The sequence below is a fragment of the Seriola dumerili genome, unplaced genomic scaffold (genome assembly GCF_002260705.1).
Source record: "Seriola dumerili isolate Sdu_G_001 unplaced genomic scaffold, Sdu_1.0 BDQW01000002.1, whole genome shotgun sequence".
Lineage (NCBI taxonomy): Eukaryota > Metazoa > Chordata > Actinopteri > Carangiformes > Carangidae > Seriola > Seriola dumerili.
The window spans coordinates 11,131,930-11,150,693 of NW_019174257.1; the positions used below are offsets into that span (position 1 = coordinate 11,131,930).

Here is an 18,764-nt window from a genome sequence, read left to right on the forward strand (position 1 = left end):
TCACAAATTGCCATGTAAAACCTTTGTACTTCTACATATACACCCAAGATTTGGTGCACTTCTAGACAAGAATAGTGTAACCCAGGAAATGGAAAATTTAAAGACTTCAATAGTGCAATTTAAAAAAAAATATATATATATAGATAAATAAAAAAATTGAGTAATTTGTCCTCACATATTTAATGGTTTTTGATTTAAGCCCTTAATTATTGTGAATGGTTCTATGATCTTTACATGAAAAGTTATTAAGCATTTAATTGGAGGTATGAAAAATCAGGCAGAAATTGCCGGGGGCAAGCCAGTTAATGAAAAAATAGGCTGCAGCTAAATATACTTGCTAATTAGCAAAACAATAGCTAAAGCAGGCCTATGACTCCCTTTTTGCTCTTTAACAACTTCTGAAGGAAAGATATATAATAAACTAATCTACGTGATATATTTTACTGTGTTTTAATTGCCTCTAATTCCAGTCTTCATTTTAACGACAAATTGAAAATATATAAATAAATGTCTTGCAAGATAAATCAACATAAATGAGATAGCGCAGCCAGAGTTATGCCTTTGTACTTAGCTAATTAGCTGAACAGTTGGTTCATTTGTTTACCACACGATTTTCATTATACAGCCATCATAATTAGCTTTATTTTAAAAGGCTTTGTCCCAAAGTGATATATCCACTTTTTGAAAAAAAAAAAAATTATATTCCTTTGTATGAGGAAACGAAAAAGGGAAAACATGAAGTGAGACCATTTTTTTCTATCTTGCAGAAAATTTCTGGAACGCCGCATTTTTTGACAAGGAGACGTCTTACCTTCACTTCCCCACCTTCCATGGAGAGCTGAACGCGGACATCTCCTTTCTGTTTAAAACCACATCCTCCTCCGGGGTCTTCCTGGAAAATCTGGGTATCAAGGACTTCATCCGCATCGAACTCCTTTGTAAGTGAGAGTGTGTTCTAATACGTGTTAGTTGGAGGCTGTCCTACCAAGAAGAACAACAGCATCACCAAAAAGGATGACATAAGTTAAAGTCTCCCATCATACAACAATGGATTTGCTTATTGTTACTTTGATGTTTGACCACCACCGTGCAGCATAATGTATGTGCCAGAAGTTTGTTTTCACATTCATCTGAAGAAGGGGGACGGTTTAAGTACGGGCATGGTTTTGTGTCCAATATGAAATTTACACAAGTGGAAACTTGAAACCTCCTGAGCACACACACTATGAGTCGACTTTCAATGAAGTAGGAGGAATTTCGAGTTTAGAAGTTAAACTTTGGAAACAAAAAATATTTGCATATTCATAGATTCTTGATTTTTCAATGAGAGAAAGAAATTTTAACTTGGTAATTGAACTGTATGGTGGAGAAACCCTATTAGATGCAAATTGTGCCCGGAGAGGGTCTTTTAATGATCTTGTCCATCAGAAACTAATGAGAAAATAGTGTCAGGGTGGGTGCAGCCAAACATTGGACTTGAACACAAGACATCACTGTTCGTTTCCCATTTACCAACAACCATCAATGCTGGTTTCCTTTCACCATGAACATGCTCACTCTTTAACCCTAACCAAACTGTTATTTTGCTGAAACTAACCAAACCTTAGCTATAGCCCATCAGATCAGGAACATTGTCGGAAGGCACTATTAAGTACATCGCCTTGCTGACTGTGTTGTTAGATCAGGAAATTCTTGTGTCTCTCTGTAAGGCAATTAAAAATGATGTATTCTGTTGTTTAATTGGGAGGACTTGTTGAGTAGTGGGGAGTGCTTTAACCTCTGCTGCACAGGAAGTGATGCCTTTATGTTGGCTTGTTTGATGTAAGTAGGAGTCTGTAGCATGAAGTCAGAGGAAAAGATGTTACATTACTGGCCACACTCTTCGACAGGTAACCAAGGTTAAATCTCTTTGTAATGTCTCCCTCTTTCTTTCTTCGTCTCTCTCTCTCATTCATACACACACACACACACACACATGTTCAGACAGTAGGACAAATGGCACACCTGCTCCTTGGGGAAACCCCGGCATTGTTACGGTGTAGTGCGTCTCTTATCATACTGCCGCTCTATTACTTCTGTTATTATGACAGCTGGTGCTGAGGTGACTCTGTGTCATTACTGCATAATATTACTGGAGTTAACATGACTGCAGCCAGGCCGGGGAGCAGCTTCTAAATTAAGTTATGCCTCTGGGTTTTTCTATCAAAGGGCTCCACAGACCCACAACAGTGCAGCTTCTCCTTCCACTGTCAGCATCATCTGAGAGGGATGATGTTTTGCTCACACACAGATGTCACAAATGTGGAGCGTAGGCATGGTGGCAGTGTCATGATGGATGAACAGACTCTATGTGGCCTTCAGCTCACCTCTCTTTATTATAGGTTAAGTTTTGAACCTAACAGAGCTGTGTAAATGCTGTGAAGATTAATGACTACAACAACCTGCCAGCCCAGGTTAGCTTTGGAGTTTCGGTAACAGTGGGACAGCACATACTGTACTTACAGCCCATGTCATAACAACAATGGGGTTTCAATTGGATTTGTGACCAACAGATGACACAGTAAATTCTCATATCTTTAAAAGGTTCTATATAAGTTTTTGAAATAGCTATATAGTCAACATTAGCATTAACAGCCGTTACCTTATCAGACTAGAAGACATATTGTAAGTTCAGCATCAAACTTAATTTCTTTACTCGCACACTTTGTGATAGTGAATCACTGTAGCATCCAGTCTGACCTTAGTACAACATGGGAGAATGACAAAGTAGTGATGATCAGAGGGCATTTTCTAACCTATTTTCTTGAAAATGCAACAACGCCTGAAGCTCTTGGCAAATGACCACTATCACCAACATCACCACCTGCTCCTGGCAAGACACCGCATTCAACAGCAGAGAAAACATACATATACTGAAAATACCAAAACATTCAGGTTAATTCTTACTGTAGGTATTATTAGCTCTCTGAGGCTGTAGGTAACCTAAGCACAGCAGGGCTTTGAGCTAAATGATAGCATGCTATGCTCACAATGAGCATGCTAATTATGCTGATGTTTTAAATGTTTATGATGTCCACCATCAGTTTAATGTGATAGCATGCTAACATTTGCTAATTAGCACAAAACACAAGGTGCATCTGAGGCTGATGTAATTCATGTCAATAGTTTTGCAAGCATTTGATCACAAAACAAAATACATTTTTACCTAATGATGGTGCTTGATAAAAAGTTAAGTTAAATGTCAGCAGAGTATAATTCATTCTGAAGGAGACACACTGTATGTCTGTACCAGATCTCATGTTAGTCCATCCAATAATTGTTGAAACATAGACACATAACACAAGCACAAATGTCAACCTGCTGGTGGAAAAGTCAGGGCATGACCAAAGTCATTAGGTCATTTCATGGCAATCTGTCCAATATTTCCTGAAATATTTCAGTCTGGGCCAAAGTGGTGGGCCAATCAATCAACCAGTTGCCATCAGAGAAAAAAAATGGACCAGTAAATGCTGAATTTTCCCATGCAAGTAGATCCGAATGAGATAAATAAGCTAATTCTAGCAGATTACACATTCTGCTTCTCATTCAAAATGAAACTACAAATGTTGCAAAGAATGAATATGTGTAGTAAAGAGCAACTGAAATAAAAGTTACTGGTGTGCCAACAATAGAGAGCTGAACCGAAGGAAGAAGGTAATAGCTATCCACACACACACACACACACACACACACACACACACACACACACACACACACACACACACACACACACAAAGTCAATAGCTGTAGTCTGTTTTCTGCTCTGGGCTGGACTCTGAATCCTCTCAGATTTGTGTCCAGCTGTCTGTCCATCCTGCCAACAGATGGACGGATGGGAGGGAGTCAATTCACACTTCTGCCAACATATGATGATGGAGGACCACGCCTGGCACAGACTGGTGCCAAACTGAGGAAAAATGCTTTTCCTATGAATAATGAGTCTGAAAAAGACCCACATTCTTTATCAGCCTACAGCAGTTTTACAATAAAATGAGATTTTTTTAAAAGAAAGATTTTAGTCTTAAAGCTCCTTTTGTTGAATTGAACAATTACAAATAGAGAGAATCTAATCCCCCACACTCCTCATAGTCATCATAGTTAACTATGTGGAAATAACTGATAGGTCAGAGTCTTCTACTGACTGAGACTGTTCCTCCCTGGCTGGATGGATTTCACACATTTCACGTGGAAGAATCAGAAAAAAATGATGGAACATCAGGAACATACAGCTTTCAGAGTGTCAACATCATTACACACAGGGTCGTGATGGTTTGTTTAAAGTCTGTCTCCATTTAAAGATGGAGTGGTGGCGCCTTTGGAAGTGACATGAGGGATTTACAATGTATCACTCATCAGAGGACACAATTATCTCCAAGTGTCAGGGAAGGTTTGTTAATCAGCCTGATAGAAAAACAACAAGAATAAGTCAAACTCACTCTACTCATGTGACAGTTACCCAAACTCACAGCCTGTGTACAACAGCCTTTTTTTTGTGTTTCCTCACTTTATTTTATCTAATTTTCCTCAATCGTCTGACCTCTCGCCCTCCTCCCCAGCCTCCTCTGAGGTCGTCTTCTCCTTCGACGTGGGAAACGGGCCGCTGGAGGTGCGAGTGGAGACAATCATCCCTCTGAACGACAACCGGTGGCACAGTGTGCGAGCTGAGCGAAACGTGAAGGAGGCGTCGCTTCGTGTTGACGAGTTCCCTGCCGCCACACACGAGGCCCCTGCTGATGGACACATTCATCTGCAGCTCAACAGCCAGTTATTCATAGGTGGGGACATGGAGTGTTAAATTTGTGTGCATGTGTTTCCAAATGGTTTGAAAATGTTAAAGTAGGAGCATTTTAAAGGCTTAGTAGTCTTGGTCAGGGTTAGTTTGAGGGAGTAGGATTAGTCATACTGTTGAGAGAGTTGTGCTGTTTGAACATTAACCTCATTAGCAGCTGACTATTACTGATAATTGCTGCCATGACTTATCCGCCCGCATCTCAGATTCTAGACATACACTTACAAACAAGCATGCAAATGTGTCCACAGGCACACAAACACAAAGATCTGCTGAGAAAAATATTTTTTACGAATGGAGGGAGCCAGGAGATTACAGTCTTTTTGTATCACAGACTCCTCCTGAAGTAGGCTGCTCACAGAAATTAAACCTCAGCAGACTTTTTTTTTTTCCATTGGCACAGTAAGTGCTATAAAACCTGCCTGTTTTGCCATGCAGTTCTTCTTGTTAGATAAAAGTTTTGCTTCTGCACCACACAAGTCTCAGATGGGCTTCTGCTGGAGTTTCACCACCAGTGGCAGGCAGCTGCATATGTCTAATAACAGTAGAAATCATCAAGGTCTTTTACAACCCAGCTGCCCTGAGGTGCTTAGAAAGTGGTGGGTAGTGTTAACAAGTGGTGCTGGTATTGGCTGGGTTGAAACTTTGGATCTGCACTGGAAAAAGGAGATGCTGAGTCAATACTTTCTGAATACTGAACAATAATTGCCTTTCCTAAATACCGATGTATTATGGTGTAATATAGTGGATTATGTAGTGTTTGTGTATTTGTGCGTGTGCGTGTAGCCTGCAAAGATCTTAACAGAGCCATACTGAATCTTCGGCTTTGATCTAATTTGCACAAAAACGGACTCTAAAATCATCTTTAATCAGATGATGCTTAGCTATAATTATGACAAGCAGTGGAAGGTCATGCAAACATTTCATCTGATGACACATAAACTTCAGTACCTTCAAAGTTTAAGGATAAAACAGGTGATATTCTATGATTTTTGCTGTCAACAATTGCCATAAAAAAAATCCAACACAACAATATTAGTCCATCATACTCTCTGACATCTCTACCCAGTCTGTGGCATTCAGCCCCAAGTCCACTGGTTCCCACTGAAGATGTACATTTTAAAATATTTGTCACAAATCTAAAGTTTTATTTTATAAAAAGGCTCAATGATTTCCTAAAATAGCTCACCACTGTGGTTTTTTGGGAACTATTTTCACCTGCCACCCAATACACATTCAATGCTTTAGTGAATATTTAGAAAGGCTTGTGTATGTGGGATTCACTCAAAATAAACTACAGTGGCCTTGTTCGTGGAAGTGGAAGAATGTCACCCAGAGCAGCAGCAACAATGGAGCTCTGACACAGAGGAATAAGATAATTGGCTGGTTTCGCATTTGTTTTTCACGGGATGTGTGTTGACAGTAAGAAAAACACTGAATATCACCTGCACTATCATTTAAAAAAAGACTTACTTGACTAAATGGCTGGAAGCAGTATTTTTCCTGGTTAATATGCACATTTTGAACTTGAACTGTGACATGGTTAACTTTTCTAACCTTTTAGGATACACGGTAAATGTCATATTCAAGCTCCCTGACTATTAGATACTAAAAGAGCAGACTTTGATGCTTATTTTAAGGAACTCAGGCCTCACACTTTTCAGCAATCACACTCTTTTTTTGTTCCTTTCAACGTCACCAGTCGAAACTCTTATCTTCATGTCTTCCTCAGACTTTGATCATTCTGTTCAGCCACTTGCTCTTATCAGTCAAACTGTGTTTGAGGGGGATAAAAATCCATCTTGTATTATGAGGCTTTATCTTTCTGCAAATATTATGGACATTCATTCATTTGTAAACAAACATTTTTGAAGGGAAAAAAAGAAAAAAACACAACCAACAAATAATGATTAGATTGGAGAGATGCAGAGAGATGGAGGTGGACATTGATTGCACGGCTGTGTTGAGCTAATAATCCCCCATCAACAGCTAGAAAGAAGTGACCATGAGTTGCTCTCCTTATATGGGCAGGACTGTCCTGGATGGTGTTTACCGGCGATGCAGAGGGATTTATATGTTTGAATGGAAATGTGATGGGATTTTTGAAATAGACTGCTGTGGGAGAGGCTGTTTGTGTTTGACAAAGACTTGATTTACCGCAAAGCATTATGCGTTTGGGTGTCTCTACACTCTTGTTTTGGAGAATGAGGATCTGTGTGCTCTAGAAAATTGTTAATAAACCGTAATATTGCCTTGGGTGAATTTATATTACAAAGTTATTCTGGTGCAACTTAATTTATTGCCATAGAAGGGAATTAATTTTTCATACACGTTGTGACACACATCTTTACGAGCTGTGCTTAAAATAATATTCATATTAATAAGTCATCATATTGTTATAGTGTCTGTTTTGGGTGACATGAGTGTGTCTATTCTCTTGCTTAGTTCTTTGTGTCACATCAGAAAATAAATGATCAGATACACTATGTTAATTTAGTTAGTTTAGTTTATTAATTTGATGGGGACAAAACAGAGTATGAAACTAATGTGTTGCACAAAGAGTTTATAGCTACTGCTAATTCTCGATTCCTGTTCGTAGTTGGGGATGTATAATGTAATTAAAACAGTCAAGTATTTAGCCTTTTTACCAGACCTTTTTTTATTCTAACATCATGAAGTGAGAATCGAAAGCTGTTTAAGTGGCTGAAACTCTCACTGTCAAACAGTGTTTTCTTTTGACTCTTTCTCTGGCAGGTCCTGCCCTTTACTTCTCTGTCTTGATCAGAGGTTCTGCCCCTCGGGAGTCATTGGTCTTTCAGCTAAAGTGCACCGAGGTTTTGATCCCTTTTTGAGGGGAAATAGCTAGCATTTTATAGACACTTAAAATTCTAGCTTTTGCTGGTTAAATCATCCTCAAAAAGACATTTGCTGTGCATTTGTTTCAAACTTCCATCCACTTACAGAATGTTTAAATGGCTCTGTGTGCTCTTAATGTTGTTGAGTGTGTTTTATAACTCTTGCTGCAGAAGGAGACTAGAGTCTCACAGAGGTTGGTGATTTCTTTGAAAAGCTGCTCCAGCTGAACATTTGAAGCTTTTCCAGACTCAAACTGTGAGAGTAATATCCTGCCAATTCCAATCTGGGAAAACAATAACAACCGTCGTGTGGATATAAAATAAGATGTCGCCAGCATGGAACTCGCAGAGAAATGTAATTTAGCCAAGTCTAAACTCTGTGAGCGGTGTGAGGTTGCTATATTAGAGAGTTAAATGTCAGGTTAAAGGAGGTAGCGATAGCTGGATGAACATCAGACACCAGATGGCTAATCAGCCTCCCAGTTAGCCAATCAAGAGCCAGCACAGTGATATAGGCAGTGTCAGTGTATCAGTTCCCTGCAGACCGACATGGCCTTGTTGGGCTGCAGTGGCATCATGTGACTGTCAATCCCAGTTTACTGCAGAGTAGACAGAAATGGTTAGGCTATAGATTCCAGTCATACAGACTCTGAATGGGAATTTATTTGGCAGATAGAGGTAGATTGATGACATGGGCTAATCATTGTACTAGGGCAGTGTACCCGCAAAGAAAAGTCACACTATATATTTCAGTGCATCAGCTCTTTCCATAGACTATATATAAAGATGGGCATAGCCTCCATGATGTCAATCATAGGTTTCTGAAGAGCGTTTTTGATGCTCAGATTGGGCTGCCCAACCATCGCCATCATGGCAGTGCCTGAATCCGCCAGTTAATCCAAAAATTGGCAAAGATGTGGGGCGTGTGTGGAATCAAGAGTCTGGTGCATGCTGGCTTGTGGGAAGCATATGCTCACCCACCTGTCACTCAAAACAGCACACCCTCAATTATGCAGAACTTTAGGTCTTCAGTAAAATTTAAACGGTGAGTTAAATAAAAGTTCACCCACCATGCAGTTGGCACAAAGTGGGAAACAAATCTGTTTTTTGTACCAGGCTGCAAACATGTTTATTTCTGCTGTAAAGTTGGGCATTTTAACATGGGAGTCTATGGGGATTGACTTGCTTTTGGAGCCAGACTCAAGTGGTCAATTGAGGAACTGCAGTTTTTTGCACTTTGGCATTGGCTTCATATTTCAGCGCCGGAGGTTGCTGCTTGGCTCCGCCTCTTGCCCAATTAATATACCTACACCTAGATTGGAACAGTAGGCGTGACACATGGCCTGTTTTGATTTGGTTTAATGAAACTAAATGGCATTTTTCCTTGTCAAACTATTATTCAGTCAGCTTTCTGAGAAAAACCTTGTAAATGGTTACATCTGTCACAGGTCTCAGAAAAGGGACCTAAGAGTAAAAACTCAGGTGGCAGGTGTAAAAGTAAAGAGAAAACTTTAAAAAAAAAAAAAGAAAAAAACACAAGGATACAAAAATCCATGCAGGGAAACAAAGTACAAAGAGTTGGGCTGAGGCAAAGTCCAAATCTTACAGGCAAGGTCAGACACACAATCAGGCAGGCAGAGAACAGAGCGCTGCAGAGTCTAGGCACATGGCACAAAGACAATGTGGCAAAGAACAAGTGGAAACGGACCGCTGTGTATACAGTTTATACTGGAGCGAATAAGGAAATGGGGAGGTGGAGCAGGTCAGGTGATTTTACCTGCAGGAAAGGCAGGCAGTTGGGAGGGACAGGGTCTGAAATAATTAGAACATAGTTGCATATATGCTGAATGAATGAATGGATGAATGAGCATATGAGTATACTTGAGTGAATACTGTTTATGCTAATGTTATGTAAAAGACTGGGTGAAAGTAATTTTTCCTTATTGTTGCTGTCAATTTTGGGCCAATTATACTATACAAAGGTAGGTAATGTTGAGGCTCTTGAACATATGACATGGATGGGCTACTCTATGTCAGTCAAAGCTGGCAACACTGAATGTGACACAGTATCTGTTTTTTGTTGACAGGAGGTACTGCGTCCAGACAGAAAGGCTTTCTCGGCTGCATCCGCTCTCTGCAGCTCAACGGCGTCACCCTGGACCTGGAGGAGAGGGCGAAGATCACCCCCGGGGTCCGATCCGGCTGCCCGGGCCACTGCAGCAGCTACGGCTCCCTCTGCCAGAACCAGGGTCGCTGTGTGGAGAAAGACAACGGTTTCACTTGCGACTGTGGTCAGTCTGCCTACACTGGAGCCTTCTGTCATAAAGGTACAGACGCAGACTGAAGACTTCCTGCCAGTATATACACAGAGCCACTGATTCATCGATGCTCTGTGTCTCACATAGCAGATGTGATGTTGTAGCATGTTGAATGCAGTAATATTTTAATGTCATTGAATGGCAGTTTCACTACAGTCCATGTTTAAATAATACAACAAAAGTGACTAAACCAATGTCCCATTCATAAAAAACTAGTAACATGAACTTTAATTGCTAGTTAAACATAACATTATTTCAGATCTGTAAATGTCTGTTCTCTTCTGACAAAATGACACATTGGATAAAAAAACCTCAGAGAAACATGGTCTGACACGTCTTAAAAATAATGAGAAGTCTGTCCTCCAACTTCAAATGGGCTCATTTAGTTTTTCACTTTGACAACTGCCTCGACAATTTAAATTTTACTGTGCATAAGAGAAGAGGAGGCTAATTCAGCATGAAGCTCATTATAGGTTGGGGTCTAAAGAAGGCAGAGTGAAGTGTATGCTATAAAACTGCTCCTGATATCATTCATGGGGCAAAGCATGTAAAAGAGGAGTGGTGACAAGTACTGAAAGTTTTTAAAGTAGTAGTATTTTCCTGATTATAGTAACACACTTTTTCTTAACACTGCTGTGGTTCCTCATGGTGTTTTCTGCCACTCAATATTGAACTCTTCATCATATGTTATATTACACCTACACACGTTTTTTTGTCGAATTAAACAGTGATATTTCTCTCACACGGTATCAGTGTTATATTAGTGTTGTGACTGTTTGATTTGAACAGCAGCCTATTCTGCTTTTTATTACATTTTACTTTGCCAGCGCAGTCTGTGTTTCCCATCCAAAGGCTCTCCAAAGAAAGACGAAGAGATTTGTTTGCCAGTTTGATATGCTAGTCACAGGCAGTGATGCATTAGTCAGACTCACAGAGGAATAATATACCTACATCACACCCACTGCTGCTCTGTGTGAAGGTCCTGTCACTTAAATGTCTCTTTGTTACTTTTGGCAATTTCTTAAGATTTTTTCTTATACGATTTTATCTGGTTCACCATCCCGTGGTGTTTCTTTATGTTATTATGATAAAAAGGTACTGGCAGCTCACTGAGCCCCGTCCAGAGACGCTGCAAGTAGGGGTGCTGAGGGGTCTCCGGCTGACTTCTTAAGGATTCCAGCTAACTCTTAAAACGATAATAAGTTATGTCGTGCTTAAACACAGAGGCTTAAGCTGGTAGATCCCAGCTGGCTTGTACTGCAGTGTATGTTTAGTTAGTTCCACTGTTTTTGTAATTTTGATGTAAAGTGACACCACTCAGCTGCAGCACAGAGCCGCTAATAACAGCCTGAAGTAGCATCCAGGACACACAGCAGGGCTGCTCATCTGTGTGGATGTAGTATTTGTGAATATGGCTTTTTTTTTTTAGTTAATCTTTGCTCAATTTTTCATTTTTGGAGAGGGTAAAAAAACCAACATGCAGAGAAATCCAAAGGTTGACAGGCCTGCTGTGCATTGTTACAGCTGCTGAGCTATGATTGGTCAATCACTGTTTGCAGCAGGGAGTTAGTGTCAAATGTTACTAACCCAAAGTTTCTATTATACATTACTTTTAGGTTTATCTCAGCTCTTTCAGATTATCACATAGAATAAGAACTTCAACATCAGGAGGACTTGCAATGCAGCAAGTTTATTCATCTGTAAACCAATTGATTCATGTTAAAGCTGTACAAAACACAATCATTATGACCCATCATGCCCTGGTGCTTTCATAGGGTGGAGAGAGTACAGACCAGACAGTTTTCTGAAGAGAATCCTTCAGTCGGCAGACACTGGACTAACCCTGACCGTCTGTCTGGTTCACTGTCTGCACAGCTCGGCCTCTCAACACTCATTTTGAGTGGGTCACAATGAGCCCATTCTGCCATGAAGGTCAAGCATCAGGATTATCTTAAAGGACTCTTCTAGACCACCGTGCCATTGTGTCCACCACGTGATGCATGGAGAGCTTGTTTGCCAGTGTTAAAAGTCAACATAATGTCAAAGTCAGTCAGTGCTGTAGAAATAGATTATTCTTTGTTGCTAAATTCTAAGACCGTTAATTTGCCAAATAAGCCACAAAGTAATGAGACATTGTATAAAGAGAAGTGAAAGAGTACCTTGACTACAGATTAAGTAGTTTTGAAGACATTACTGTAGTTTGTTGTACACTGACCAAGCACTTTATTAGGAACATACTAACACTGGGTAGAGCCTCCCTCTGCTCTCAAAACAGGCTCATCTCTTCGTGGCATGGATTCCACAAGATGCTGGAAACATTCCTTTGAGATTCTGCTCCGTGTTGGCGTTATTGCATTTATGCTGAGAATCTCCCCTTTTACCACATCCCAAAGGTGGTGTTCTACGGCAGCCCACTGTACGCAGCACTGTACCACTTCAGCTTTGTGAAACGCTACATTGTGATGCTGGAAGTAGCTAGAAGATGTTGATCATGGTCAGTAACAATATTCAGATAGTCTGCATTCAAATGGTGATTGACTGGTGTTAATGGGCCCAAAGTGTGAAAAGAAAACATTCGCCACACCATTGCACCACAACAACCACCAGGCTGGCCTGTTGACACAAGACAGCTTGGTGTCCATGGATTCATGCTGTTGACACGAAATTCTGACTCAACCATCAGTAGAATTCCAGATTCATCAGAGCCGGCTACGTTTTCCCAGTCTTTAACTGTACAGTTTTGGTGGGCCTGTGCCTTCTGCAGCCTCACATTCTTGGCTGACAGGAGTGGAACGTATTGTATAGGAGACAAGTTTAACTAGTCGGCTCCACCACTGACACCTTCCTTTAACTTTCAGAGGTATCGGCCAGCTTTAAGTCGACAGTATCCATTGCCTACACCCTCAAGGAGCCGTATGAACTGAGCAGGAACAGCAGTGCCTGGCCTTCGTCCATCTACTCTGATATGACCCTGAGAGGAGAAAACATCTCGCTGAGCTTCAAGACTCTTCAGAGTCCTGCTCTACTGCTCTACGTCAGCTCTTTCTACAGGGAATACCTGGCTCTGCTTATCAACAACCACGGTGAGCAAATGCAAATGGATTTTACTTCTTTTATTCATTTATATTCTTTCATTTGTTTTGTTTGACCAAATAGTCCAAATTTCTTTTGGCAGCCGCTCCTCTTATCTCATCCTTCCTGCATTAAGTTCTGTTCAGCTCTCTTCTCCTCTCCTATCCTCTCCTCTCCTCTCTTCCTACCTCTTTAATCAGTCATCCTCTGCTGACTCCTTCTCCAATTGTTATGCACAATGTCAGGATCAAAGAAAATGTTTGGACCAGTTACTGTTGAAGGGGACCAATTATGCTTTTCCATATTTTCTGTCATATGTATAATGTGACAGTCTCGGATGTCCATATTAAACGTGTCCAAAGTTTTAAATAATGAGACAAATTTATATATATATATAAAAAAATTTAAAAAAAATCCCTGTGAGATAAAAGCTCAGGCATCATTCTGCTCTGAAGACTAGATTTCCAACATTTTCTTTCACGACGAGCTGACGTCATCCACTCCAGGCAGAGCTCCAGGCAAAGCTCCAGGCAAAGCTCCAGGCACAACTCGCCCACGGAGTTCAGGGTTAATGTACTGTTATTAATGTTAATTTACTCCAGAATACAAATTACCGGTTTACTATACAGTCGTTTGGCAACAGCAGAACACTACCTTTGGTAATTCCTGTCAGCAGACTTTTCCACTTCAGTCGGCATTTTAGAGCATTCACCACACATACACCTATTAACAGGGCCATTGGCAGATTGTGTAACCTTAAGAAGGCAGATGGAAGTGAGACTCTATCCTGCCAGTCTACAAACTATTTGCTAGTGGCTGAACCTCAGTGGTTCGGACCAATCAGCATCCTGTTAGGTAGGAACTACTGGCAGCTATGGTGGTTTCATAGGTGTGATGACAGCGAGAATTGACTGGTAACAACAATGGCACCTCCTAAAGATGTTAGCATAGATGCTGCTATAGCAACCGCTGCTGGAGAGTATTTCTTCTGCAAGAGTTTGATTTACCGAGTGGCTCCACTGGTAGTGAAAAATAATGGGAAGGATTGTGTCTGATTGTGTCAAGTCAGGCTGTGATAGATGATGAGACTGATGGTTCTTAGATGGATCACCTTCCAAGAATTTTTTTTGAAAGCGCCGGCCCTTTTCCAAACGGTTTCTAACAAAGCCTTTCCAGATGGTTCTGTGTAACAATGTCCAATTAATGATGTTATGTTACTTAAGTTATGTTAATTATTTATTGTTACGTAAGAGGATGAGGTAGTGCACCCCTCTCGACAGGCTTCCGGAAGTTGACCAATCAGAAGATAGTGTGCTTTTAGGGAGGGGGGCTTTAAAGAGCCTGGAGCTAATATTGCTTGTTTCAGTCAGAGGCTCAGCCAATGGGCTGTATAACAGGCAGCTTTAGATAAATAAGGGGTTTCTCTTGAATTGTGAATCATGCAAAGCTACTCTAGGGGAATCCCAGAATAAAAGATCTAAAGCAGGAAATGAGCATAATAGGTCCCCTTTAAATGATAATTCTTTTTAGCAGCGTTCTTGTCATTGTGATTATTTATTGTGTTCAAATTTTCATCACTCGCTTCACTGTAGAGCTTTACATAGCTCCACTTGGCAGGAAAAGCAATTCCAGCACTCCTGCACTACATAATAGGATTTGCTGTTATCCACTGTCTGTGGCTTGTAACTGTAACTGAATTACATGTTATTTTTAACTAGCGTATACTGGAGTTCAGGTGTGACAGGAGATTTTTTTTTTTTTTTTGTAATTTTGAACAAAATCTGTCATCATGATGGCAAAAATTAGCAAACCTAAAACCTGGTTAGAGGTACTCTATCAGCCATTAGGAGAGATATACTTATAAATTCTGCTGTTAGACAAAGCTTTTTTAATTACTCAGAGAGAGCTGAGGGATGGCAGGTTTTGAATAGCTGATCAAGTCATCATCAGGCATCTGCACTCTTGCTGAAGTATCTAATTAAATCCCAGAGAGAGGTTTCACTTGGAGGCTCCAAAAAATGGCTTTTCTCATGTTTCTGTCTTCTGCTGCTGCAGTAACAGAAGCCTCAGCTGCTGCACACTGAGAAACATCAGTATCTGAGTATCTCGCTGAGAGACTGACACACCCTGTGCCCTCTCCACCACTGCTTTTATTATCAACATGTGCTCTTTTGGTAATGGAATTGCTCCCTATTAGCGTGTATTTTGGGGAAAAAAGAGCCATAATTAGAAAAAAATAGAAAGGGCATTAAGTATTATGTGTCTGAGGTTTTTATTTTTTTTTTTAAGCAAGATAATTTCCTATCATTTATGCTAATCTTTAAAATCTGCAGACATCTCCAAGCATTCAAATTATCTCAGTCGTGGCTCTTTATTAAGTTTAACACTGTAAAAGACTGGGAAATTAATTTTATATCTTGAAGTGTTAAACATAGAGATAAAGTATTAATCCTCACAGTATTAATCAGTTTGTAGCTTATTAATTCAGCTGCTGGTATCTTGGAATATTCACATATCTGGATGAAATGTTCTTTCTTTGAAAGAGTGAATACATGTGAATACCAAATATGTCCTTAAATGTGAGCCAAGCATGTGGAGATTTGAGTAAAATGGCTTAAACTAAAGACTAATTATATGTTTTCTTGGGTCTCCGTATCAAGTCGCATCATTTAAAGTTAGCTCAGATTGATATTTTGCATTTTTACTGTTCTTTGCATGGGCTTTTCTTTATTTGTGGTAACAGAAACAGTATTTATGTAATCCAAACCCATTAAATCATTTCCAAAATTTATTTTAGATATATAAAAGGAAATATTGCATGCTTGTGCTTACAGTTGTACACTTAATTTCACTTTTTAGCAACAGGTTGTATTAGATTTTTTAAATATCTCATCATCTTTATATTCTTCATCAGTGTCTATGAGCCAAATTGGTCCTCAGGGACAAGTAAAGCTCTAATCTACTCTACTGTAATAAGTATAATCTAATATGTAAAGTAATAGAACGTCAAGTATCTACAAGGCTGCTTTAGTAACAAAGAAAAGACTTTCAGGTTCGCAACTTGATTCTGAATGAACACCTGAGTTCATGCTTGTTCTGTTTCGTTTTGTTGTGTTTGCAAAGATGAGCTGGAGCTGAGGTACAAGTTGCACAGCAGCAGAGACGTGGAGGTGTTGGGCAGCAGAGTTATGAACTTGGCTGATGGACGCCTGCACACAGTGGCCATCAGGAGACTGGCAGACACTGTCTCTGTGCAGGTAAACACACACACATACACACACACACACACAACAAAGAACTGTGTCACACAAATCGCCACAAGCTGGGCCGTTTTTGTACACAGAAACTGTGAACCAAAGATTAGGAAGAAATCTTTTCTAATCAATTTACCACTTTAAAGGTCTGTCACAATGATGTCAACTGTACATATTACACTGTCAAGCCTCTGCTCACACTCCACTAAATACCTGATACTTGAGAGAGGATGATAATTGATGATCTGCATCCTGAAATGAAAAGCCAAATTTAGATCTACAATGTGGTGTTTTACAGTTGCCATTCACTGTGCTCCTAGTTACTGTTACTGTCTTGTCTTTGGATATATCTGGAAAGGCTCAAGGGCTACACTGCTGATACATTTGAAGACTGATTTGAGAAAACAGAAATGAATGAAGCTCTCAGAGCTCAGTAGATTGTATCTTTTCAGGATGTGACAGTGAAGCCAGTGGGCAGGATTTCGGTCCATTATTTTCAGAGCCTAACTGAATAATGATGTGACGTGTGTGACTGTAGATGGTGATGCCTGAGCCCATACTGCCGTACAACATGAACAATGAGAGGAAACCATAGAGTGCATAAATAAGTGGTGCCTCAGTGGGTATGTAGTGGCTGATTAAGTTGTGAATCTAAGATTATTCCTAAGTTGCTTACCTCCTTTGATTCTTCATCATCATATTCATCAAATTATTATCGTATTGAATAAAAAAGTGGATGTCTGACTGAGGGCACCAAACGGCTCCGACCACACAGAAAAATTCATGTTGAGGCTACTTTCTGTTTCTCTGTTTTCTACGGCTCCATTTCAGTCTCAGGTTGATCAACATCAATAGATCTCTTATTGATGAATGATTCACCAAAGCTCAGATCTGTGTTTGCAAGCAACATGCCACACCCTCTGTTTTATTATAAAGAGTGCCTCTCTCTCTCTGGAGCATTTACCACCTCAGACCTGCTCTACTTAGGCTTCTCCACTCGGCCACTGTGAACCACAGCATCCTCACGGGTCTGTTGGTTTCCAGCTTTAGGGCTGAATCCTATTAAACATGTATTGCAGACTTGAGGTCAAGCCTCCGGCTGGCTTTTCATGTTTAATTGCTCAATTTTCTGCAGCCATGTGTTGAAGTTTCCTTCACCGAGCAGCCCTCGTTTAAACACTGAACAATGAAGAACTCAAGAGTTTGTCACAGTTATCAGTCTTTGCTTTCTACTTGCTGAGCTTTTACTTCCACAGACGTGACTTGTACTGTCTTTCAGATTGACCAGAATGCTAGAGAGGACTTCAACCTGACATCTGATGTGGAATTCAACAACATCAAGTCTCTCATCCTGGGCAGAGTGCAGGGTAAGTGAGGCTCTCTCCTAGGGCAGACACCACTTAGACGGACTCATTTGAATAACAGCGATGAGATGTTTGGCCTCATGTGACATAAAGCTGTTCTGGAGCTTTCTGCTCTTTTCTGTTCATCATTTTAGGTGGACCAGAGGGAAAGCTGCAGTCTTCCCAACAGCTGTGGCACTTTTAAAAACAAGTTGACATCCATATTCAAATAGTCACAGGGAGTGCACTTTACTAGGAAGATACAAAATAAGAACAACCTCAGGAATGACTAAAGATGGAGTCACCCACTTAAGTCTCAGTTATGTGGCATTAGTTGCATTTCAGAGCGGTGCGGGAGGGTAAAGCCTCAGTGTAAATGGCATTGTTTTTTCTCTAATGCAGAAGTTCAGCAAATGCAGTAAATGCTTCTGAACTTTTATCTGTGTTATCGAAGCGGTGAGTAATACAGTCTTTATGTGTGTCTCGCTGAGCGGGTCTTTAGACAGCTGCAATGGTAATAACTTCAGAAAAGGTCCTTCACTTTGTATGGTAATGAGGAGGGATTGAAAAGAACAAATTACTTAGAAGATTGAAGTCAGCACCCTGTGATTCAGCATAACAACCAATGAGTCCGAGCTGCTGAGGGTGGGGTCAAACTAAACCAGGAAGTCAGACGGTACAGTTCAAACTTTATCTGCATGACAGGACACTGTATTTCACAGGACTCTTGACACTCATTTCGACCCCGGGGTTTCTTTTGAAGGGGAAGAGTTGTGGTGACTGAGCTTTCCTCTGCTACATCTGGAGAGCACCCTCTGAGACAAATTGAGAGGAAAGCTGCTATAAACATGTGGGGCTGTGAGAGGGTTGGATATCAAAAGAGATTCTCAATTAAAAAATATTTGAAATTTATAAGAACTGGGGATTTGTTAATAATAAATCCCATTTCTTTATGAGTTATTGTCACTGTATAATTCATTATCCCCGAACCTAAAGCTGGATTTATACTTGATGCAAGGGGTTAACAGCAATTTCACTATAGATAACTACTGTGTAGGCTTTGATTTATAGTCCAGAGTCAGATTTCACCTATT

At 40.3% G+C, this 18,764-nt stretch overlaps 1 protein-coding gene across 1 annotated transcript in view; it reads left to right on the top strand.

The window, feature by feature from the left end:
• The window catches only part of LOC111237494 (contactin-associated protein-like 4), a 119,616-nt gene that overhangs the window by 92,696 nt on the left and 8,156 nt on the right, over positions 1-18,764 (top strand). The window contains exons 16-21 of the mRNA XM_022766650.1: positions 768-938; positions 4,596-4,814; positions 9,771-10,010; positions 12,860-13,084; positions 16,197-16,330; positions 17,607-17,694. Of these exons, the coding sequence (XP_022622371.1) occupies positions 768-938; positions 4,596-4,814; positions 9,771-10,010; positions 12,860-13,084; positions 16,197-16,330; positions 17,607-17,694 (1,077 nt within the window). The remainder of the gene's footprint in view (positions 1-767; positions 939-4,595; positions 4,815-9,770; positions 10,011-12,859; positions 13,085-16,196; positions 16,331-17,606; positions 17,695-18,764) is intronic.